Source organism: Typopeltis vanoorti, chromosome 9, assembly GCF_054136105.1.
Source record: "Typopeltis vanoorti isolate ZY-2024b chromosome 9, IOZ_Tvanoo_1.0, whole genome shotgun sequence".
NCBI classification, from domain to species: Eukaryota; Metazoa; Arthropoda; class Arachnida; order Uropygi; family Thelyphonidae; genus Typopeltis; species Typopeltis vanoorti.
In genome coordinates this window covers 115686071-115713061 of record NC_143557.1, presented here as the reverse complement: position 1 = coordinate 115713061, position 26991 = coordinate 115686071, and the positions used below count along the sequence as shown (strand labels likewise).

Genomic DNA, 26991 nt, shown 5'->3' with positions numbered 1-26991 from the left:
ACAAGGGGTGGGTAACCACTGGTATTACATTGGATTGGTTTCAAAACTGTTTTGTTCCTGAGGCTAGGGCTCACTATAACTCGGTTGGATTAGACCCTAATTGCAAGATACTTCTTATTTTAGACAATTGTTCGGCACATCCAAAAGCCAATCTTCTAGTGAAGATAATGTTTTTGTTGTCTACCTCCCACCACTGCACATCACTAATTCAACCACAGGACAATGGTATTATATGTTCTATGAAGTGTAAGTATCGATCCCTGTTAATGAGGCGCCTAGTGAGTTCAGTTAATTCAGGCCCGAGTACAGAAGTTCATAAAGGAATTCAACATTAAGGATGCAGTGTACTGTGTTGGCAATGCATGGAAGTCTGTGAAAACATCAACACTGAAAAATGGATGGTACAAATTGTGGCCAAGTTTAATGTTTACTTCTCATTCTAACGAAGACACTGAAAATAATATTGCAGGGTTTAGGGTTCCCAAAGAAAAGCAGTTTATACAGGAACTTCTTGCTTATGTTAAAGATGTAACTAATCCTGATGCCAAGGAGCTTTCATCAAGGATAAATGAAGATGTTTTAACGGAATGGATGAATGTCGATGATAACATGCCTACAGTTCATCATTACACTGATTCTGAAATTGTAGATATGGTTAAAAGTCTGGAGAGAAATGCCTCTACAGGTAGTGATGAAGATGAAAGCAGTGACGAAAATGAGGAATATGTGAGAGAAAGAATCTCTATTCACAGGTTAATTATTACGTTGACAACTGAACTTCTGGCTGGACTAGAGCAATGAAGTTTTGTAAGTGAACAAGAAATCATGAATGTTTACTTGCTCCAAGATAAACTTATTAGAGAAAGACCCAAATATATGAAGCAGCAGACACTGCACGATATATTCAAGAAAATAGCTAGGAAGAAGCAGCAGTGGTGTCCACACTTGATAATCCACTGCCATTAACTTCAAGTCAACCAGATGTGCTGTCGCCACCATCAACATTTTATTAATTAAAATTCTGAGGAACTATTTTATTCAGTTGAACTAAAATTCTGTAGAACAGTTATATTTAGTTGGCGAACATTAAAATTTCATAAGCTTTTCATTTAATTCTTTAAAGAACTGAACAGGGTAGTCATTTTTTGTTAAAAATATACAGCATATATAACCATCTGAAATCTGGCACCCTTCAGGTCTGGAGGTTGCCGGATTTTTGAATACCGACCTGTAGTAATGATATATTTAATAGGTGATGCTATGCTGGTAATCAAAGTCACCGGAAGCAAAAATCTAAGGTGATAGACTAAAAATTCTTTTCAGTTAAAATTTAACATCTTCATCTCTTACCTCTTCACATCTTAGATTATACAAGTGGCAAATGCATTTATATACAGTCTCATTTTCTTGAAAGTCTTCTTGCAGTGGCAAGCAATCTAAATACACCGGGAACACCTAAAAGAAAAGAAAATACATGAAATACCTTCTTCCCAAATCCAGCAGATATAGAAAACTAGTGAACATAAAATTAGCAAATGATTAGTATAAGTTTGCAACAAAGTACCTTTGGACTTTCTGTTTTAATTTAGACAGTACTCAAAATCTCTGATAAGGTGAGCTCTTCCTTAGAATACTCTAACTTTCAATCTTGCTTGTTATAAACATTAAAAATATCTTCTCAGCTTCCAAGAAATGAGGTCTTCTTTTGGTCAAGGTATTACTTTACCTTGGAAAGTATATAAACGCTATACAAATCTATCCAAACGGTGAATACCAGCCTGGCTGGCCGAGTGGTTAGCATATCCGCTCTCCAGCCAATGGGCTGTGGATTTGAATCCCGCCATAGGCTTGGATGTTTGTGATTGTATGTGGAAATATTAGTGGTGGTGGTTGGCAGTAGATGGCATTGGTGTAGTTGCGGTCAGACAGAGTTGTAGAGCAGGTGCCCTCCCTCAATGAGTCTTTGGATTCCCTGGAGGTGTCAAATAATAATAATAATAATAATAATGCAATTCTCACAATTTGGGGTGATACCCCAAATTGTGAGAATTGCATTTTTTTTTGCTGTACTATATTACTTTCCTGTACTATTTTTGCAGTAGAAAAAAGAGAAATAATGAATTATGAGTCAGATATTCATCTATTCTCTTTCGCATGAAATATAAAAATGTAGTTTGCACTTTTCAATACACTGTTTTCTCAGAAATGGCATTGGCAATTATCCAACTCTCCCACTAAACCTGTTAAAATACATGTAACAGCTATAAAACATTACTTCACATTTCAATTCCAAACTTGCAGATGAAATTTTGCTAATTTCATTCCTTTTCTCTACTGCTATCTTTTGGAATGGCTCTCCCCTCTTATTTCCTAGAGGATACAATCTGCAGGTCTTCAAATTTAAAGTTGATGAGTTTCTTCTCTTTCAACTGTTTACCCACAATGCTAACATTCTAATAGCTTCAACACCCGCTTGTGTATTGCATTACCACTATAAAAATTTATTACTTATCACTGTACCATCATAAATAGGCATTACAATGGTGCAGCATAATCCTGTTCATTTGTGATTAAGTGATTCTAGGAGCAAAAGGACATCTTATATCTGAAATGATCTAGATCTAGTAGTATTCTGGATAAACAACTCATAAAAATTGTATCATTCACAAGTTTTTAATTTGACATAGTAAAGATTATTCTTGTGAATGCATGTGTCTAATAAAGAATAATATTTTTTATTATTGCAAATATTTCGGCCAGAAATTAATAGGCCATCATCATCAGTAAATCAGCATAATCACAAGGTGAAGCTAGAACAAAGAATATTAATCCTATTTACAGAGCTGAGCAAGAGGAATGCTATCATATGGGTAGTTACAAAATTAAAATGATTTGAAATACAAAAATTAACAAAATTTAGATAAATAAAATGATTGAATGACATAGCATTATATTAAAAAAAAAGAGGGAAGTGGGATGGCAAAGCACACTATTGATTGCCATTTATGAGGATGACACTTTCCTAAATCTTGACAATGGACAGGCAATCATTCTGATTTAAGTTGGGACAATGCAGAAGTGCTTTAGCACTCTCTTTAAAATAACAGTTCAAACATAAACTGGCACCAGTATAAAAGGTGAGTAGTGTACCAGAGAACATTGTGATCAGTGTTCACTCCATGCTCAGCAAGACAAAATTGTTTAAGTTTAATTCTGATATAAGAAAGGTGTTCTTGTAGTCTTTTTTTATCCTGCTTATCCAAAGTACAAGCAGAGAGGCATTCACAGTTAACCTATTAAACATCAGAGAGGACGGGGACATTGACAGGGAAGAATATAGGGACTAAATGGTATCTTTTTTAGGATTTTAGTAATTGCCTCTGAGATACCTGGAATATATGGGATCTCATTACAGGTTCAGGGTTCTTGGAGTTTGACTTATGTGCACCCAGGATGCATTTTAACTTCCTTCAGGTGAAGTCATTCTATAATATGGTACACTGGATGGTGTTCAGTTCCAATTGGAAAACTTGGGCATTGGAGCATATCACATGCACTATATTGAGCAAAGATTTGAAGATGCCTATTTTTTTGAGATGGATAATGGACTGAATCTTGTATACAGAGGCCTATAAAGGTACGTTTAGGGAACAGATGTAAGTATTCCAGATAGAATATGGGGAAAGGTGGATGCCCAGGAAGGCTATTTTTACTTCCTTTTCTTTTCCCATGGTGAAGTTGTATGTTTATCACTGTATCATTCAAGTTGTTTCCACTCACACCTTACTTTGCATAAGTCCAATAATGAAAAGAATTCTAAAAATAGAGGAAAACTCATATAAGAAAATTTATTAACGTAGAATTTTTGCCTAAGTATCATAGGCATTGTCAGTACAAGATCACAGAATAGCAATTAAACAATAACAGACAATTCCAAACAGTGCCTTCTCTTACATTACCTGCTCAGCTACCTGAGTAGGTAACGTAAGATAACTAATTTTGTAACTTATTAAAAAAGTAAAATAAAAAATAAAACAAAAATTAGACAAATATATACATAGACAAAATAAAGTTAGGAAAGATTAGCAGATTTAAAAAGTACTATCTCCCACAAAGGGGATAGATGGAGACCATCACATCTGTTTAAGTTTAGACAATGAAGGACTTGCAGAGTATGTTACTGGAACAAGGCAAGTCAAGAAGAATAAAAGAAGATCTTCCTGTTTGTCCGAAATAAGTTAGCCCACAAGAGTAAGGAATCTCAGTTACTCAGATGCCTGGATAACTAATAACTAAAATGCCTAAATACTATTAGAGAGCACTCTCCCCGCAGTATATTCTCCTGACTCGGTGTGCCTGTGCACATAGTGCAGTGAAAGTTGTTGTTTCTCCTTTCTCTTAAGTGATATTATATCACTGGTGTCCTAAAGATTCCATCAGCTTAGAAGTGAATTTTTTTTTTTTTTGAAAATGTCAGTTTTGTTTTCTTGTTTTTATAGACCCATAAATTGCAGCAAACAGTAGAAGAGCTATTATGAAAGATGCTAGAACAGAATTGTTAGATGCAGATGACTCTGTGGTTGAATCTTATGCAGACAGTGACTTCTGCATGCAAAGTGACCATAATACCAGTAATGAGGAATCAGACCAGTCAGATGAAGGTAAATAGATAAGTGCTGGAAATCTTTTTTTTTTTTTTTTTTTTTTTAGGGGGGGGTGTGTGTGGAATCAAATGCTTCAAATGGGGTAAGACAACATGAAGAAAAGGAAGAACACATGGTGCTAATATTATCATTCATTTTCCTGGGCTAAGGGAAGCAGCTCTTACCTAGCCTGCAGATGACCTATCAACTTGGAAAAGTTTCTCATCAAACCTGAAGTTGCTTGTAACATCGGGAACCTTCCACATGATCTCCAGCAAATCATCCAGTAACAAAGAGGAGAAACAGCTTCCTCTTCACCCCAAGACCATAAGGAAATACTGGCATAAAATGTCGACGTTACTTTTGTCCCAGATCCAAAGATGATCTGTCACAGTTGTGGAAGGAATATATATTCAGATCACACCCTTTGTGTCTGTAAAGAATGCGTATAAATATAAAATAATGCAGAAAAACCATCCATCATGTCAGTAGTGGAAATTGTTAATGCTGGGCTCTCGCTCAGAACTCCACCAGCATGTATATGTGATTTTTTTTTTTTTTCTTTTCTTTTTTCCCACCAGCACAGTTAAGGGTTAATATCATTAATATTAAAACTGATGTTAAGTTCAGTGAAGAATTATAGTGCATTCAACAGATGTGCTACAAATCTTCAAGACTTTATCCATATAAAATAAAATATAACTGCTATAACAAATTTGATATAAAATAAGTAATGATAATGCAAAATGATACAATGGCTGCATTCCCAATAATGAACTTATAGAACAGATAGAACTGTTTTAAAAATGTTCTAAATGTTTTATATCTGCTAAAAATATGTTAACTGTGATTCATTATTTTCAGTGAATATAAGTTATACATAGAAACAGATAAGCAAAACATAAGACAGTATTTGAATAAATATTAACATATGAATTTCAAGAATTGGAAGAAAATTGCCGATAAAGAAACTATTATTAATCTTCAATTGTGCTGAACTATCAGAGTATTCTTTTAAGGAAATCTGAGGGTTGCATTAGAAAAGAAATATAGCAGTTAATCAAAGATTGAAAATACTAATAGAAAATGAAGGAAAATTAAGGGAGTGAATTATATATGTATAAATTTTAACATATTCATTAAATGTATAATTAACTAATTTCATCATTCGTGTAGATATAAAACTATATTTGAATTGAAAGATAACCAAAATACAATAACTGGCTGATCCTGGGAGAAGTGCTGCATGCCAGAAACAACTATCATAACAATCACTACTAAAATCCATTTAACTAAAAGATCTTTGTTTACTTGATGTAAATATGATTTCTTTTGGTGTGATATTCTTATTCACAAACATACCAATCCAAGAAAGTTTTCTACAAGATTAACATGCTGCTGCATTGTTTCATCCTATTATTAGTGCTGGATATTATAATTGGATACTTCATGGAACATGATAAATCAATTCTTCAGTACTATATTCTTCTCACAGCCTCACATGTAACTTTAAGCTTGGTATTAAAAGGAATATGAACAATTGACCTTTCCTGGATACATTAATAACACAATATCGTCTAATGAAACCATTCAGCTGTCAATTTACTGGAAACATGTTTAGGCCAATATCTGATCAACTATCACCCATGAAGTCGAGACTGGTGCACCAAGCTCACTATCCGTCCTACAGTCTTGTTCAATCCTTCTGGAAACTCCGTTTTTTTTGTCCCATTAAACAAGCAAGCCAGAAGAACTTATACAATTTTCAGACATAATACAATGGCTTCATAGTCTTGGTTGCTTTGGCCATAAATCCAAAACAAATAAATCAGTCATCAGATGAACTAATCAACCTAACTACCATGAATGCAACCAACATTCAAGAGATCGGCTAATAGACCTCAGTGAGATGTTGAGTTTCCATACCTTAAAGCAAAGAGACAAGTTTTTAACAAATTTAGTCTACATTCTACTACTAACTAGTTCAAAAACATCATTCTTTTAGTCTTATTATAAAGGACACATTACCTCCATTATCCCCTATCATGTATTGTAAGCATGCATCTCCTTCTGAATGTAATTTTACAATTCCATAGTATATTTCCTTGTTATTACTGCATGTATGTGGCCTATGTCAATGTGAATGTTTAAATCAACAAACAGCTCTTATTTATATTAAACACTAAAACATATTAACAAAAATACCATTTGAATATTTTATATATGTAAATCCCCTTTATAGCATTTCACAAGAAATGTTAAATTTCATTACCTGTTTCAAAGGAATACCAGAAACATTTACTAATATAAGCCTAGCAATGGCAGCACATATATTGTCTTTGGCTCGAGGGTTGTCCTCTTGGGAAAGCATTGCAGAAAGGGCTTGAAGCAGTACTGGATACTGACTGAATGAAAATATAAGAAAAATGCCACAAAAAGTTGCTAATTCAATTAGAATGCTATTTAATATAATTCATAATACATTTAAATCATGGTGCCGGAAAATGCTATTTATTTTCTAGCCATTGCTCCTTCTCTAATCATACAAAGGTTGTTTGAAAAGTCTGGTAAATAAGTTAAATACTTTTTTTTGTGGGGGAAAAATCACCTTTATTTCTCAACATAGTTTCCATCAAGGTCTACACATTTGGTTCAGCGCGTTTCCAATTTTTTCATCCCATCTAAAAAGTAGGATTTCTTCAGTTCTTTGTGAAATTGTGCAAAATAGTCATTGACAGCCTTGATGACATCCTTGTTCAAAGAAAATTTTTTCCCACCGAGTCAAATTTTTAAGTTTGGGAACAAGAAGAAGTTACATGTGGCCAAGTCCAAGAATACAGCGGGTGTGGAACCAATTTGATCCTCAATTCGTGCAATTTTGCCATTGCGACGGCCAATGTGTGGGACGGTGCATTGTCTTGATGAAAGAGCACTTTTTTGTGCACCATTCTTGGCCATTTTTTTCTTCAGTTCTTTTAAATGGTTCAACAATGATGCATAATAGACTTCTGTCATTGTCTTATCCTTTTCCAAATAGTCTATCATGATAATTCCTCAGGAATCCCAAAAAAACAGTGACCATCACCTTCCCAGCTGACAAAACAGTCTTTGCTTTTTTCGGTGCTCTTTCTCTGGGCATTGTCCACTGTTTTGACTACTGCTTGGGCTCAGGTGTGTAGTGGTGGATCCAAGTTACGTCTATAGTCACAAACCAACACAAAAAAATTGTGATTAAACATTGCCAAACACTGCATTGAAATGTCTTTTCATGTGTTTTTGATCGACAGCCAACAATCGTGGCACTCGTTGTGCACAGCTTTTCATGTGCAATTTTTTGTGCAGGATATTATACAATTATACAACCATTCGGTTGAGATGCCCACAATCTCAGAAATCTCATGCACTTTCACTCGGCGGTCTTCCGTAACGATACCATGGATTTTGTCAATCATTTCCTTCATAGTAACCTCAGTTGGGCGTCCAGAGTGCGCTTCATCTTCGATGGACTTATGACCACGTTTAAACATTTATCCAAATATAAATAGTCTTTAATGATGGTGCAGAGTCCCCACGAACTGCATCTAACTTGGCTTTGATTTGTGCGGCCGTCCACTTTTTCAAATAAAAGTGTTTTATCACTGCATGAAACTTGTTTTTCTCCATTTTTATGAAAAATTCAAACATGGTCAGTTTAAATGTTTGCCAAACGAGAACTACGCATCACAAGTGGCTAAAATTTTGCCAGGGGTCATGAAAAAGATGATGCGTGCCGACACTGGTATGAATAAACGAATTGTGTGGCCATCTATTGGAAATTTAACTTTTCAAACAACCCTCGTAATCAGATCTTACCTAGGAATACTATCAGCACATATCCAGATCTCCTATCCCTTAGAATACTCCTAACCACCTTTGGCCTTTAACCTCCCTACCAGGTGAGGTGAATGAAATAGCCAGACTACCTCAGAATTTTTCATGGATCAAAACTTCATTGGCATTCTATCTTTTATGAGGTATTTTCCATCCTCCTCCATTAATCCCTTAACGGTGATTTTAGAGCCATTAGCGGATTAACTATGGTGTGAGTCACTTGTCTTTACATGTACTTTGTTACTTGGAATTTGCTTTACTGTATGGATATTTGATCTTTTTTTTTTTTTTTTTTGCTGCACAATTTACTTATTGTCTCTCTTTCCGAAAATAGAAGTTTTACATCTGCAAAAATAAATAATCAATCCTGAAATGACCACAGATCAGCCTTTGCAATGAATATATTTTAGTAATAGTAAATTTCCTTCACTTTACTAACAATATAAATTCTTTTCTCAATTTTTCAAATGTTTGTTTGCATTTAAAATATTTTTATTTTTAAATAACATTTAGTGAAATAAAAATGACATTTTGCTTTCTTTCTTTGCAAAATACCTTTATATGGATCGTCACATTTCAATTTTAGAATTTTTTTTTTTTTTTTTTTTTTTTTTTTTTATGAACAACAAATGATTATAAACTGCATTACTCGGTTTCTGGTATTGTGTCTTTTTTATTATTAAAAATTTATACGTAATGGTATTTTATCAGAGACTCTTCGCTTTCTTGTTTTGCTTAAAATTGCAACAGATTTTTTATTTATTTATTTCATTTTATTATTTTTTTTGTAGGATGCATATTACTGTAATATCCAGTGCTTAACCACTGTAGATATGTTGAAAATATAATAAGAAGGATATGCTGTATTGAATAAATCAAAATTTATGCTTATTTTTAAGATTTTTTTAATGCAACTCCCCCCCCACCCCATCTTCTCCTGGAACTCAGTTACATAACTACTTTAAATTTCTACTGGTTTGAAAGCTTTCAGACAGTATTCAAAATCTCTTATTTCAGTTTACCATTTTGACAAAAGAAATAAAGCAATAATATTGTTATATATTCGAAGCTTCTAATTCTGTACTCTTTCTTTGCATCTGAAATTATTCTAAGATTTAGAAATACTATACTATATTTTCAATATGTAAAACTGTTTATGCATACCACACAAAAGAAATTTCAATTGTGTTATTTTTGTTTCTTTCTTTTTCTGTTTTTTTTTTTTAAAAAAATTCTAAATATAAGTATTTCTACTGCTGCTGGTTGCTATTTCTGAAATACGTCTTAGAAATGCTGGACAATAATCCTCTTAGCTGGAGGAAAATTACCCAGAAGTCATACTAAATTGCTTCAAGAAAGAATGTCTTGTTTCGTTTTCAATTGTTCAGACATCCTAACACAGAAAATCTGACATTTCTTTTACAGGCTTATGCAGTGTTTATGCCAAAAATGATTTCTTTATTTATAGTGACCAGTTTCACTTTTATTAGCGAAAAATTCTAAATTATTTGATACAATTATCTTGAAAAAAAGATTTGAATTTTTTAAGAGAAAAGACACATATCTGTTGTATAATCATTTATTTTTCGGATTGAGGGGATTAGAACTATTCAATCTGCAAGCAATTGTTACAAACGTAAATCACTTCAGGAACATGCTCATGCAGTTTAGTGTAACACACTAGCAAAAGTTTAACTACTTCAATAAAGTCAAACTTCAATAATAAAATCTATTTTATCGTTTTGCTCCCACAGGAGAAAAGAAATAATGCAATAATATTGTTCAATCTGTCAAACTTTATTGTAGTGCAGATATTTATTATCAAACTTTGCTGTTTTGTAATAAAAAAAAATTCGTGCTACTTTGAAAATTTCTAATCTGCTATGAAAATTTAATAGACAAAGTTTCGGTATTCTTATTTTATTCTTATTAACTCTATTCTTATTTACAAAAAACAATCTTATAATAAGCATATTTGAAAAACAGTTGCATTAGGCGAGATTGTGGAAATATATATATATATACATATATAATCTCCCACACAAAAAATTTGGAACTTATATCACATCAATACTGTGTGTAGGAAAGGGAAAATGATAACATTATTATTTATAGATTTTAATTATTTATTTTATTATTTATATTTTTGCTCTTGCTTGCCATCTCTCACAAATGAATTGTGTATTGGGTATACTTTCTAATATTCCTTTCTGCCAGTAAGCTAACGGAGCTTACTGACCCCCCTCCATCTGGGAACCAGATCAATAGAACATGCCCAGCAGGCAGCACACTAAAGTGCCTCGTGCAATAACTGAATATTTTACAGCAGAAATTCCTTGTTTGTTTTTCCATCTTTCTGATTGACAGACATTTGAAACATATTATTCTGATATTGCATTTGTAGGATGACAGTGTTTTTAAATATTAATTTCCCCTATTACCCAATATCACATAACTTCCTGATTTATAATGAGAAAATAATATGTATATTTTCTTATTTATAATAATCAAAACTTAGTTTCTGTGTAGAAAAATTAAATGTTATGTGGAACAATTACTATGGAAAAATAACGAATTAAATAAAAATGTACCTATGTTTCATAACAGTTTTCAGGTGTGTGGTAGTGTTGCAGTGGGAGGGAGGGTGTAAAACTATCAAAGTCGAAATAAAGTTTAATTGTATTGTGAAAATATGAAATTTCACATTTGATGCATGCACATATACATATTTTGTATCAGAGAATATAAGCAAAAGTATTGCTTACTTTAAAATTGGAGCAAAATATATAAACTAGCACAAAATATATACATATCAATTTAAATAATAACCATTTATTTCATTTTGTAAAGACTGATTATACAGGAAACCAGCAAGGTAAAAGTGCAAAGAAGAGTAGATTACAATATTTTGAAAAAACTTGGTGATATGTTTAAAGAATTGAATATTATTCTCTATAAAGCAAAGTCATCGAAGAATAATTCTTCGATGAACATAATCAAGAACATTAGCAGCCAGTTTTTTTTTTTTTTAAATAATATTACAAATAATTATCGTGAATTTATTTTTTCGAAAACAAAGAAAATGTTCTGTTGCGTAAGCAATTAGACAAAATTAGCACAAAAATATTAAACATTGGTTCTCCAAGGTAATGCAATATTTAATTGAAGAAAGTATGCAGGGATTTATATTTTGTCCTGGAATTTAAAACTATACAATAAAAAGAATTTCTATATTTTCAGTCTCTCTAAATATAACTATGAGTCCAGTTGCCCAGCATAAAACAAGCAACCGCGTTCCTTGTTATAGAGAACTGAGACTCAGCTTGGTGAGATAATATGGTTATGTGTTCTCTACAGCATAAAGGATTATCGCACCTTCTAAAGGACAGAATAGCCAAATTGCACTTCTTATCCATGTCCTTTCAACAAGTGTACTGAATCGTATCCAGATTTAGCTGGATGTATATATACGTCCTGGCCGGTTGGAAGGTTAAGGCCACCTTTTATGGATTTGTATGCCTGATGTTTCTGACTAATTAAAGGAAGAAAAATCCATCAAATTCCTGATATGCATTCTCAGGGATACATAGAATGTTATTATAGTACTACATGGAAAAATTACACCATTACTGACTTCCTATCAACAATTTTGCTACAAATTAACCCGTTATCTATCAAGAATTCAATATTATCAGATCTTATATTTCAGTCTTCTAAGACACTTCTTACTGTATCAATCCACCTAGATCTTGATCAACATCTGGATCTTTTTTTCTACCATCTGAAAACACATATGTTTTGCATCATCATGTTATTTTAGTTTAAGCCAATAATAATACAACTTGGTTGGCTAAATTCCAAATTGCCAGACATCTGGGTTTGGTCTGTATCCAAGTAGATACTGATCTAATAGGCATGCAACAAGAAAGTGAGGATCGGACATTAGGTCAGAAGCCCTGATTGGTGCTCTGCATTCCTTAAAACATTATGTGGAAGTCTCCTCCCAGTTATCCAGCTTTGATCCCCTAAGTATACCCCTTACATTAAGGAAAAATCCTTTATCTGAATGTCCTTTTTTCAACTGAAGAAATGGTCCTTCCTTATGTCAGTGATGGAAACTATGCCTGTGTTGAACCAAACACAATGATCAGGGGGACAACCATTTTTGTCCATTCTGGAGAATTAATTGGCTATCTCACATATGTGTATTCACAACCAAAGATGTGTACATCCAGTTCATTTCACCTTTATATCAATCCCTGACTAAATGCTGTAATAAATTTGGAATGAAAATCAGCAATAAAAATATGGAGAAACATTGAAAACATCAGCTGTATTCTGAATGGTGAACCTATAAAACACATAAAATATTTCAGCTATTTACGCACAATTTTTAGTGATGATGGTATATTAAATATGGAAATAGACAACAGAATGGAAAATTGGAAATAGACAAATCTAAAAGCACACCCCAACTCAACATCACCAGAGTTAAACATAAGTACTATCAACATAAGAAGCCTGAATGGCAAAGAAACAGAGCTAGCTGAGGAATTAAATAAGTACCAGATTGATATAATAGGGGTGACTGAAACAAAAAAGACAAAAACTGGTGAGATCTTTCTGAGCAATCAATACAAAATGTTATATTCAAGCAATAACAATCAAGGAAAAGGAGGGGTAACCATAGTATTCAAAACAAAATACAAGGCTAATCTTCTTGAATGGCAGGCAGTCTCAAGTAGAGCGATGTGGGCTAATATCAGAAATGGGAATTGGACTGAGACTTATTTGTGCCTATGGTCCCACAGAAGGTTCTACTAAGGTAGAAGTGGAGGAATTTTTTGATTCTTTCGGAAAAGCAACTGACACAATGAAAAAGGAAAAGTTGGACCTTGTTGGGGATCTGAATAGCAGAGTAGGAAAATACTGTGAGACATACAAAAATGTTTTGGGAAAATTTGGAGTAATAATGGCAAATACCTTTTGGATTACCGCTCAGGACATGGACTGGTTATTACTGACACCATGTTCAAACATAAAAACGTGCACAAAGTCACATGGAGAGAAGAAGCAAGGAATAAGAAAAGTCGTATTGACTATGTTATTGTTGATAGTGATGTTTTCTCCCTGGTGCAGGACACCAGAGTGTACAGAGGATTTGAAATTGGAAGTGATCATTATTAATTCTTGAGCAGGATAAAACTGAAATTCATATTGAAAATAACATGTAAGAAAGTTTTAAAGAAAATAAAAGTTGAGCAGCTGTCAGATGTGAACTGTAGATTAAAATACACAAAGCTTATTGAAGAAAAAATGAAGGAGTTTGAGAACAGGTACCAAACTTTGGAGATTCAGTAGCAAGCCTTGAAGAAAACTCTGATTGATTCAGCCAGAGAGGCATGTGGTGAGGTTTGTCTGCAAGGATAGAAAAATCAGAAATCTATGATGGACACAGGAAGTTAAACAGGCAGTGAAGGAAAAGAAGAAAGCATATCAAAAGTTCCTGGCAAATAAGTCAGCTTGTGCTCTTAGAGAATACAGAGACAAATGTAAGAAAGCCAAACACTGTGTAAAACTAGCTAAACAAAAGTCATGGGAGGACTTTGGCAAGAACATATAAATTAAATATCAAGAAGGTGGCAAAATATTCTGGAGGTTGTTGAAGAAGCTTAGAAATGGATAAAAGAGTGCTGTAAAAGGAGTTAGAGATGATAAAGGTAACATAAAAACAGGAGAAAAAGATATCCTTGAAATATGGAGTAATTACTTCGAAAAATTGCTAAATGAAACAAGCAGTGATGCCAGCACAGTGGTAAAAAACACTGACTGGCATGCAGTCAGGAATACATATCCATAGTTGAAGTAGAAAAAGCCATCAAAGGCTTGAAATGTGGAAAGGCAGCAAAAGTAGATGATATTCAACCAGAAATGCTGAAGTTTGGTGGCATAAAAGTCTTACAGTGGCTGTACTGCATAGTTCAAAAGGCCCGGACAGAGGGATGAATTCCCGATGATTGGAGTAGAGTTCTCATAATAGCCATATATAAAAAGGAAATAACACTGAATATGAGAATTACAGAAATATTTCCCTACTGAGTGTTCCTGGCAAGATTTATACAAGTATACTTGAAAAACGGTTGAGAAAAATTATGGAAGAAAAGCTTGGTGAAGAACAAGCTGGATTCAGGCCAAATAGAGGCTGTCAGGATCAGATATTCACTTTATGACAAATAGTTGAGAAAGCATGGGAATATAAAAAAGATCCGTATTTAAGTTTTGTCGATCTGGAAAAGGCATATGACAAGGTGCCAAGAGAGGAGCTATTCAATACGCTACAGTTATATGGTGTCAATGGGGCATTATATCAAGCAATGCTCAGTCTTTATATGAGTTGTAAGTCAGCAGTTAGAATTGAAGGAAGTACAGGAAGATGGTTTAATGTTAAATCTGGTGTGAGACAAGGATGTACATTATCCCCTCTGTTATTCATTATCTATATGGATCACATTATGAAGGAAAGTGGTATTAAAAATGATATCAGAATTGGAGATGTTAATGTCAGCTCTTTGCTTTATGCGGACGATGTTATACTTCTAAATAAATCCGCTATAAGTTTGCAAGATTCCCTGACTAAATTGAATAACTGTTGTAAATAGATATGGTATGAAGGTCAGCATTAAAAAGACAAAAATGAAAATAGGTAGAATTGTTGAAAATGTCAACTCTGTTGTGAACAGGGAGCCTGTGGAACAAGTAAAATATTTCAGCTAGTTAGGTTTGATTTTTAGTGAAGATGGTAAATTAAATATGGAAATAGACAACAGAATCAACAAAGCTGGTATGGTAGGAAGTCAATTGAATAAATTCATATGGAATAAGAGAGAAATTAGTCGGAACACTAAATTAGCTGTATACAAGACAGTGTTCAAACTAGTTTTAATTTATGGATTTGAGAGCTGGGTCAGAAGTAAAACACTTGACCAAAGACTAGAGACCGCAGATATGAGAGTCCTGAGAAAGATTAGAGGTGTGAACAGATGGCATCAATGGCAATATCAGATTAAAAACGAGGATATTAGGAAAGAAATTGACATTGTCAGCATCCAGGAATGTGTTAGCAGAGCTAATCTCAGGTGGTATGGTATGGTCACTTAAACAGAATGGGAGAGGAAAGATTAGCAAAACAAGTGTTCTCTGCCAGGTTGGCAGGAAAATGACCTAGAGGAAGACCAGGATATAGGTGGATTGATACGGTACAAAGTGCCTTAGACGATAGAAATATAAGATCTGATAATGTTGGAGTCTTGGCAAGTACCAACCTGATTTGGAGGAAAATTGTAGATAGGAAGTTAGGAATGATGTAAATTTTTCATGTAGTACTATCATATCCTGTATACCCCTTGAAGGTACATGTCAAGAATTTGATGATGATGATGACAATAGAATTGGCAAAGGTGGTATGATAGGAATTCAGCTGAATAAATTTATATGGAATAAGAAAGCAATTAGCTATATAAGACAGTGTTTAAACCAATTTTAACTAATGGATCTGAGAGCTGAGGCTAGAAATAAACACTTGATCAAACACTGGAGACCACAGTTATGAAAGTTCTGAGAAAGATTAGGAGAGTGAATAGATGGCATCAATGGCAGTACCATATTAAAAATGAGGATATTAGGAAAGAAGTTGCCATCATTAGCATTCAGGAATGTGTCAGCTGAGCTAATCTCAGGTGGTATGGTCACTTAAACAGAAAATGGGAAAGGACAGATTAGCAAAACAAGTGTTCATTACCAGGTTGGAAAAAAAAAAAATAACACCCAGAGGAAGACCAAGATGTAGATAGATTGATACAGTAAAAAGTGTCTTAAAAGACAGGAATGTAAGATCTAATAATGTTAGAGTTTTGACAGATAACAGATTAATTGAAAGGAAAACCATTGATCAGAAGTTAGTAACTGTGTAACTTTTTCATGTAACAGTATTATCATAATTATACTGTATACCCCACCCCGAAGGGTACATGTCAGGAATTTGATGATGATGATCCCTAACACTGTAGCCTGCATTATCTCCACCTGAGTGACATGTACTTACACACACAGATCTGCAAATCCATAATGTAATTGGAAGAGCGACAGTACATTACGGCCTTTGACTGAAAAAGGCCAGATTCTCATTGTGACATGAGGAATCTTTATATGGTCTTTTTTTCAAATGAAGGTGAGTTAGCCAATCTCATACAGAACTAGCATGGTGTTTCTCTCAGAAACTTGTTTTTTTTTTATCCAGCATACAGGCAAATCAGACATCAGAACTAATTTATGTAGTGGGAGAGTTAAGTAGTATGGATGACAGTAAGATATGTGTAGCAGAATGATGTGGAGTCTCTCCTGCAATGAGTTTTTGGACTCCTTGGAGGCATCACATAACTATTTCATTTGATTTTTTACTACTTACAATCAACTGTTCGTCAAAATTCTTTTGATAGATCATCATCATCATGAAATTCCTGCCAAGTACCCTCAAGGGGTGTACAGGATATGATAGTACTACATGAAAAATTTACATCATTACTAACTTTCTATCTACAAATTTCCTCCAAATCAGTCTCTTACTTGTCAAGACTGCAACATTACCAGATCTTATATTTCTATCGTCTAAGGCACTTTGTACCGTATCAATCCACCTATATCTTGGTCTATCTCTGGGTCGTTTTCCTGCCAACTTGGCAGAAAACACTTGTTTTGCTGAGCTATCCTCACCCATTCTGTTTAAGTGACCATACCACCTGAGATTAGCTCTGCTAACACATTCCTGGATGCTGACAATGTCAAGTTCTTTCCTAATATCCTCGTTTTTAATCTGATATTGCCATTGATGCCATCTGTTCACGCCTCTAATCTTTCTCAGGACGCTCATATCTGTGGTCTCTAGTCTTTGGTCAAGTGTTTTACTTCTGACCCAGCTCTCAGATCCATAAGTTAAAACTGGTTTGAACACTATCCTGTCTTGTATACAGCTAATTTAGTGTTCCGACTAATTTCTCTCTTATTCCATATGAATTTATTCAATTGACTTCCTACCATACCAGCTTTGTTGATTCTGTTGTCTATTTCCATATTTAATTTACCATCTTCACTAAAAATCGTACATAAGTAGCTGAAATATTTTACTTGTTCCACAGGCTCCTCGTTCACAACAGAGTTGACATTTTCAACAATTCTACCTATTTTCATTTTCTTTGTCTTTTTAATGCTGACCTTCATACCATATCTATTACATCAGTTATTCAATTTCGTCAAGGAATCTTGCAAACTCGTAGCGGATTTATTCAGAAGTATAACATCATCCGCATAAAGAAGAGAGCTGACATTAACATCTCCAATTCTGATATTATGTTTAATACCACTTTCCTTCATAATGTAATCCATATAGATAATGAATAACAGGGGGGATAAAGTACATCCTTGTCTCACACATTTAACATTAAACCATCTTCCTGTACTTCCTTCAATTCTAACTGCTGACTTACAACTCAAATAAAGACTAAGTATTGCTTGATATAATGCCCATTGACACCATAACTGCAGCGTATTGAATAGCTTCTCTCTTCGCACCTTGTCATATGCCTTTTTCAGATCGACAAAACTTAAATACAGATCTTTGTTATATTCCCATGCTTTCTCGACTATTTGTCGTAAAGTGAAGATCTGATCCTGACAGCTCTATTTGGCCTGAATCCAGTTCACCAAGCTTTTCTTCCACAATTCTTCTCAACCGTTTCTCAAGTACACTTGCATATATCTTAGCAGGAACACTCTGTAATTCTCACATTTAGTTTTATTTCCCTTTTTATATATGGGTAATATGAGAGCTCTACTCCAATCATCAGGAATTCGTCCCTCTGTCCAGGTATTCTGAACTATGCAGTGCAGCCACTGTAAGACTTTTATACCATCATACTTCAGCATTTCTGGTCGAATATCATCTACTCCTGCTGTCTTTCCACATTTCAAGCCTTTGATGGCTTTTTCTACTTCAAGTATGGATATGTATTCCTGACTGCATGCCTGGTCAGTGTTTTTTTACCACTGTGCTGTCATCACTGCTTGTTTCATTTAGCAATTTTTCGAAGTAATTACTCCATACTTCAAGGATATCTTTTTCTCCTGTTTTTATGTTACCTTTATCATCTCTAACTCCTTTTACAGCACTCTTTCCTCCATTCCTAAGCTTCTTCAACAACCTCCAGAATATTTTGCCACCTTCTTGATATTTATTTTATATGTTCTTGCCAAAGTCCTCCCATGACATTTGTTTAGCTAGTTTTACAGAGTGTTTAACTTTCTTACATTTGTCTCTGTATTCTCTAAGAGCACAAGCTGACTTATTTGCCAGGAACTTTTGATCTGCTTTCTTCTTTTCCTTCACTGCCTCTTTAACTTCCTGTGTCCAACTTCACCATATGCCTCTTTAGCTGAATCAATCAGGATTTTCTTCAAGGCTTACCACTGAATCTCCAAGGTTTGGTTCCTGTTCTTAAACTTTTTCATTTTTTCTCATATTTGTAGATTTAGGGACTCAAAAACTCACGTGTTGAACAGATTATTTTATTAATTACAAATAAAATAAAACTTGACGTTTCATTTTTCATTTTTTCTTCAATAATCTTTGTGTATTTTAGTCTACAGTTCACATCTGAGAGCTGCTCAACTTTTATTCGCTTTAAAACTTTCTTAGATGTCATTCTTTTCAATATGAAATTCAATTTCATCCTGCTCAAGACTAAATAGTGATTACTTCCAATTTCAAATCCTCTGTACACTCTGGTGTCCTGCACCATAGAGAAAACATCACTCAACAATAACATAGTCAATGAGACTTTTCTTATTCCTTGCCTCTTCTTTCCATGTGAATTTGTGCACATTTTTATGTTGAAACATGGTGTTAGTAATAACCAGTCCATGTCCTGGGCAGAAATCCAACAGGTATTTGCCATTATTATTAGCTTTGCTCTTTTCTCCAAATTTTCCCAAAACATTTTTGTATGTCTGACAATCACTTCCTACTCTGCTATTTAGATCCCCAACAAGGACCAACTTTTCCTTTTTCATTGTGTCAGTAGCTTTCTCTAGAGCCTCAAAAAATTCCTTCACTTCTACCTTAGTAGAACCTTCTGTGGGACCATAGGCACAAATAAGTCTCATTGTCCAGTTCCCCATTCTGATATTTGATAGAGTGATAATGTAATATTTATTTATAAGAACACATATTCACAGTAAAGTAGTCAATTAAAGGAAAAATGAGATAAAAGTATTTAATTTTAAGTTTCATCATCAAATTCCTGACATACCTTTGGGGGGGGGGGAGACATTGTACAGGATATTATGATAATACTACATGAAAGTTACATCATTATTTAACTTGATATCAACAATTTCACTTTAAATTAATCTGTTATCTGTCAAAATTCCAAATTGTCAGATCTTATATTTTAGTCTTTTAAGGCATCTCTTGTATCAATCCATCTAGATAATGTTCTTCCTCTGGGTCTCTTTCCTATCATTCTGGCAAAGAAAAATTTTGACAACATTCTTCTGTTTAAGTAACCATAATACCTGAGATTAGTTCTGGTAACACATTCCTGAACGTTAACAATGTTAAGTTCTTTCATATGATATTGATATCTGTTCACTTCCCTAAAATGTCTTTCTCAGAACTCTATCTGTAGTCTTTGATTAAGTATTTTATTTCTAACCTAGCCAGTAAATTGATTTCCCAACATAATTGGATAATTGAGATCAATGCATTAATAAATATATTCATTAACCAAAGGATACGAAAATAACACTTCTCCAGCATTCTGAGCCAGCAAACCTAGTCCATATACAGAATTACTTCTAACTTCTTCATCATCATCTTTCATTCCTCCCAAAAATACTGGTAATAAATGATTCATAAATGGCACTGACTCTCCAGGATCTTGGGCAAGAATTATTTCTGCTAGTATGCCAATTGAAAAAGATTTGTCTGATACAGAACAGGATTTTTTCTGAAAATGAGAAAGTTTCATATTTAAAACTTCAGAAGTGACTCATCAGTTGAAAAAATCAAAGGAAGGAAGTTAACAAATGGTTTCTGGATATTTACTGAGATAGGATGATGTGTACTGAGATAGGAGTGATGTTAGCTTGGTCCACCTTTGCTATGAGTTGCCTGGTGTTTTACTACCTTACCCTAGTCCTGAAGATATTTTCAGATGCGCAAACTTTGTTTGCTCACACTTGGATAAAGGATTAAACTAAATTTATTATAGTCTAACCAAGCGAAAAATAAACTTTCAACATCATTCTCTAAATCCAGAGTAATTTAATAAAAAGCTGGCACACCTTTTGGCAACTCCTATAGGTAAAGATGACCTCGCCATTGCTTCTGCCTGGTATCTCCACTTCTGGGCTTGGCTCCCACCGAAGAGACCTCAATAAAGGTCGAAACTAGTCTGGATAGTGGCCCTTCCCTTAATGCATAACATTATACATATCCGCAAGGATATGTGTTTTGCATTATGGGAGATACTGAGATAGGAGTGATGTCAGTTTGCTACGAGTTGCCCAGTATTGAACTACCTTATCCCAGTCCTGAAGATATTTTCAGGTGCAAACTTTGTTTGCTCACACTTGGATAAAGGATTAAACTAAATTTATTATATGTGTAACCATGTGAAATTAAATCATAAGGTATTCACAATATTAATATTAACAAAACAGACAACATTATAAATATCATGCAACAAGAAATTAAAGTGAAGTTGAAATAAACAAGCTAGTATATCTGATAGGATGCTGTTATAGGCCAGGGAATGCAGAGAATACTGATTACGAAATGTTTAGGCAAATTAGTTTCGACATGTAAAAAGAAGGTGATCCTGATGGAAGACTTTAATTACAGGAATACAGAATGGAAGGAGGAGATAATGTATGGGAACAAGGAGAGTGAGTGTCTTGAATTTCTGAGAGATAAATATCTTAAGCAGCATGTGACTAAAGCAACTAGAGGCTTTAATGTTTTGGATTTGGTGATAACTTCACAAGATGTAGTTGTTAATGAGGTGTTGACACTGCTGCTGGTTGGTGAGAGTGATCATGAGGTACTTGTTTGGGAAGTGATTTGTGGAAGTATAAAGTGGGTGATTATAGGAAGCTCTGTAGTCAGTCAGTAACAGTACACTGGGTAGATGAGCTGAGCAGAAAAGATGTTGACAATGCATGAAAATTCACAAGGCAGTATCTGACAGAAGCAATGTATAACTGCATACCAAGGGTTAAGCAAGTAAATAGTGTAGGAGTGAAATGGATGAACAATAAAATCGAGCAAGATGTGCTGGAAAAGAAAAGGGTACGGATGAGGTACAAGACAGTTGGTGGTGATCAGGATCCATGAAGAGTATAAAGTACAGGCTAGAAATTTGAGAAGCATGGTAAAAAAAAAAAGTGCAGTATGAGAGGAGATTGGCTGGTCAGACCAAGTTAACTCAAGGGAATTTTTCAACTATATGGCAAGCACGAGAAAGAATAATTATGGCAGTAGAATAGCAATTGCAAAGGATGTAGTGAAATAATTATTGAACGAGCACTTTATCAGCGTATATCATACTGATGTAAATGATGTGGTGCAATATATAGACCACAACTGCAGTTGTGGTCAAGGTGTTGGAGAGATTGGTTAGGAATAGAATAGAATACAGGATTGGATTGATGGACATAGCATTCTTTATAATGGTCAGCATGAACTTGTAAAGAGTAGGTCCTGTTTTAGCAATTTACCTGCATTTTATGATAGGATATTGGATGTGTTAGATAAGGCAGAATCCCAAATTGGACTTTGCAAAAGCATTTGATAGATTACCACATGATAAGTCAGTGTACAAGCTGCAGAGGATGGGAATAGATAGTATAGTGGTTAGATGAATTGGAAATTGGCTCTCTGAACCATACAAGCAGGTTGTGATGGAGCAGTGTCATAAAAAAAAAAGGAGGGTAACCAGTTGCATGCCCCAGGGTTCTGCCACTGTATAAAGCACTGGTCAGACTACACTCGGACGGCTACTGTGCTCAAATCTGGTTTTCAGTGTGATGTGGAGACATTGGAGAGGGTCTAAAGGCGACTGGCTAAGACAATATCAGGACTTTGGAATGCTGGCTATGGAGAGGTTGAAAAAATGCGGATTGCAGAGTTTGGTGGTTAGGAGGAAACGAGGTGATATTATAGAGACATTTAAGTTAATGAGAGAATTTTATTGGATTAATCCAGATAAGATTATAAAAAGAGGAGGAGAGAGGAGAATAACCAGAGATCATCCCTTGAAGTCATGTATAAGTGTGGTGAAGAGAGGTGTGAAAGGCAGATTTTTTTACATGGAGAATTATCAATGAAAAAACGATAAATATGTTGTCAGTTGAATGAACCTCTTATGATGAGTCTTTTGACTCCATGGAGGTTGCAATAATAATAATAATAATAAAAAACAGATTCCAATGTATTATGATATACTTTTATTCTAATTAAGGAAAAATATAAAAACTGACAGCATAACAAATTTAATTAAGAAAACTAATTTAAACAAAAATGTTATATTTAAAATGGACTAAATAACAATGTAATGGCAAATATAGTAATCTCGGAAATATCTGATTACTTTGAGGAATCAATTTAGTGGTTGGTTAACTGAGAGATCACTGCACTGTATCTCTATAAATTGTACCATCCATAGTTAATTTTTAAATGTGTTAGTAAAGCCAAGACAATCTGGTATCTGTAGTATAAGCTCATCACAGTTTTATTTTAGGATCGTGAGAACTGAAGCTATTGTAATCCTGGGATGAAAGCACAAATCAGAAGCCAAACTGAAAGTTTCAAAGATGTTTATTACATAAGACTAGCAGTGAGCTGTAACTTATAGACTGGGCAATTTGCATTATCTTGTATACTATGCAGTATTATTGCAAGTCCTGAAAAAGTCCAAAACATAGTGGACAAAATTCTTTATTTTAAGGTTACATGATCAGCATTCATAGTAAGGAATTTATGAAGACACAACACACATGCTAGAATAATTACTTTACTTATCATTAAGAAAATAACATTCAATGTTTAGACTTCTGTATTGAGGTCATCATCAGGAAAACATACATATGTACAGGATACACGCTACATGACAATTCACTACACAAAAGTAAGATGAATCTAAACATTTGTTAATAATTTACCCTGGCCTGACCTCTGGTGGAGAAAAAAAAAACAGAACTACATTAAACAATTTCTAAGGACCTCTCATTTTAAGATTTACTTCTGTTTGGGGTTGTTCTGGATGCTATACGGGTTGAAGATGGATCCTCCAAATTCTTGGAATAATTAATCCATCATTCTTGTTCAGATTTGGATGATGTTTCAGCATTTCACAGGCTTCTTTGAATTTTCTTTCAAACCAGGTACAGTGTAGGGACTTAGTGCCTTTCCAGTCAATTCTGTAACATGTTTGGAGAGCATGATCTGACAGGCCTGTTTTACCAGTGGAGGTATTTAATGTAGTGTTTGTGTTCATCTTTTCTAACTGGGATGGTGCATCCCTGGGTGACAAAGAATGGAAGAGGATCTTTGAAAGAGCTAAGTAAGTTTCTTAATTTTGCAAGGAGTTTGAAGGTTGTCTTAATATTGTATTTAAGTAGTGTTCTATCTATTTTTTCTGAAATGACCCTAATGTATGGTATGGCTATGGCATTCTCGAACATTTTTTTTGCTTTTAATGGTATTTTTATAGAAGATTTTGTGAACCATTTTTTTATTGTAGCCATTTTTACAAATGTTTGGTTAAGAATTTGAAATTCTTGGCTCAGTGCCTGTTCATTGGAGCAAATTGCTAAGGTGCTCTGTGTTTGAGGGTGCTGATAACCCCTAGTTTTTTTGTTGAATGGTGGTATGAATTTTTATGTATGTATTGGCCTGTGTAGATTTGCAGAAGACTGTGAAGGAGAGGCAGCCTGAGGGAAGATGTGACAAGTGTGTCTAGAAAAGGAAGAGAGTTGTCGTTTTCAATCTCGATAGTGAAATGGATACATTTGTGTTGTTTGTTCAGGTGTCTTAGGAATGTATTTAATGTTTCATGGCCATGTGGCCAAATGGTAAAAATATCATCAACATATTTAAGTCAGACTTTGGGCTGGCAGAACCTAGAGCTCGTCACTTGAAGTCTTCCATGTTAGCTATTAGGGAGGAAAGTGGTGAGCCCATGGTCATACCTTCTTTTTGTAGGTAAAAATTATTTTGCCATGCGAACCCTAACTAGAATGGAAAAATTGGCCCTTAAATCCTTAAAAAACAACATACATAAAAATTTAATGATTTCAGTGATAATTACACAGATCTACTATTATCTATTTCTAAGGTGATTGCCTTTTAAGAATAATGTTACAATTCATGGGACTTCAACAGCGTGGAAGGATTTGACAGTCTTCTCTAGCCAATTTGCTCTTCACATTTAAACTTAAGGTTCAGAAAGTCAACACAGTAATATTTTGTGATCTACATGCCACATTTATAGCTAAATGATCACCAACCATTGTGCATGTTTGTGCTATCTCGTATCATATAACATAATCCCTACATACACACTTATTCTGACACTTTACTTTCATCGGTGACTTTCTTCTCCAAAAAGAGCAATTTTATATGACAAAGTTTTTCCAAAAGAGGCCTGAATTACCAAAAAATCATTAATAATATATAATTATTATGAAAAAGTACAGCAAATATAAACTCAAAAAGTTTTACATATAAAATGAAAACATGAGAAAATGAACATTTCTATAGATGAATGGACCAGTAACAGAAAACAAAGACACAGGAACCTTCACATATATTACAAGGAAGGTTCATTAATTCAGGATGCTTAAAGATCAAAGCTGTATAACTAAGAGGAGACCTCCACATAGCCTTTAAAGGAATGCGGAGAACCGACCAGGGCTTCTGACCTAATGTCCAATTCTCACCTTCTCGTGGTGCACCCTGTTGGGTATCTACCTGGATACTGAACGAACGAGGATGGGCTGGCAATTTGGAATTTAGCCAACCAAATTGTATTCTTATTGGTTAAACCAAAATAAAAAATAATGGTACAACATGACAAAATTTCATGCTGGCTGGGGCATCGCCCGGTTAAACAAGGCCCCCGTTGTTTTTGCCAGGGAACTAGGGCGAACATCGAAAAGTCAGCTGCTGGAACAAATCTGAAAATACACCCCGACTCAACATCACCAGAGTTAAAGATCGGTACTATGAACATAAGAAGCCTGAATGGCAAAGAAATGGAGCTAGCTGAGGAATTAGATAAGTACCAGATTGACATAATAGGGGTGACTGAAACAAAAAAAAGACAAAAACTGGTGAGATCTTTCCAAGCAATAAATACAAAATGTTATAATCAGGCAATGACAATCAAGGAAAAGAAGGAGTAGCCATAGTATTCAACACTAAATACAAAGCTAATCTTCTTGAATGGCAGGCAGTCTCAAGTAGAGTGATGTGGACAAATATCAGAACAGGGAACTGGACAATGAGACTTATTTGTGCCTATGGTCCCACAGAAGGTTCTACTAAGGTAGAAGTGAAGGAATTTTTTGAGGCTCTAGAGAAAGCTACTGACACAATGAAAAAGGAAAAGTTGGTCCTTGTTGGGGATCTAAATAGCAGAGTAGGAAGTGATTGTCAGACATACAAAAATATTTTGGAAAAATTTGGAGAAAAGAGCAAAGCAAATAATAATGGCAAATACCTGTTGGATTTCTGCTCAGGACATGGACTGGTTATTACTAACACCATGTTCCAACATAAAAATTTGCACAAATTCACATGGAGAGAAGAGGCTAGGAAAAAGAAAAGTCTCATTGATTATGTTATTGTTGATAGTGATGTTTTCTCCCTGGTGCAGGACACCAGCATGTACAGAGGATTTGAAATTGAAAGTGATCACAATTTAGTCTTGGGCAGGATAAAATTGAATTTCATCATGTAAGAAAGTTTTAAAGTGAATAAAAGTTGAGCAGCTCTCAGATGTGAACTGTACTAACATACACAAAGATTATTGAAGAAAAAATTAAAGAGTTTGAGAACAGGAACCAAATCTTGGAGATTCAGTGGCAAGCCTTGAAGAAAACCCTGATTGATTCAGCAAGAGAGACTTGTGGTGAGGTTGTCTGCAAGAATAGAAAAATCAGGGCTCCATGGTGGACACAGGAAGTTAAAGAGGCAGTGAAGGAAAAGAAGAAATCATATCAAAAGTTCCTGGCAAATAAGTCAGCTTTTGCTCTTAGAGAATACAGAGACAAATGTAAGAAAGCTAAACACTGTCTAAAACTAGCTAAACAAAAGTTATGGGAGGACTTTGGCAAGAACATATAAAATAAATATCAAGAAGGT

General features: G+C 34.4%; 1 protein-coding gene across 1 annotated transcript in view; it reads right to left on the bottom strand.

The window, feature by feature from the left end:
- LOC150103443 (importin-4-like) overlaps positions 1-26991 on the bottom strand; it is a 321740-nt gene that overhangs the window by 28021 nt on the left and 266728 nt on the right. Inside the window, exons 25-27 of the mRNA XM_090397560.1 lie at positions 20361-20572; positions 6916-7048; positions 1351-1455 (exon numbers count right to left, since the gene is read on the bottom strand). Coding sequence (XP_090253686.1) covers positions 1351-1455; positions 6916-7048; positions 20361-20572 — 450 coding nt within the window. The remainder of the gene's footprint in view (positions 1-1350; positions 1456-6915; positions 7049-20360; positions 20573-26991) is intronic.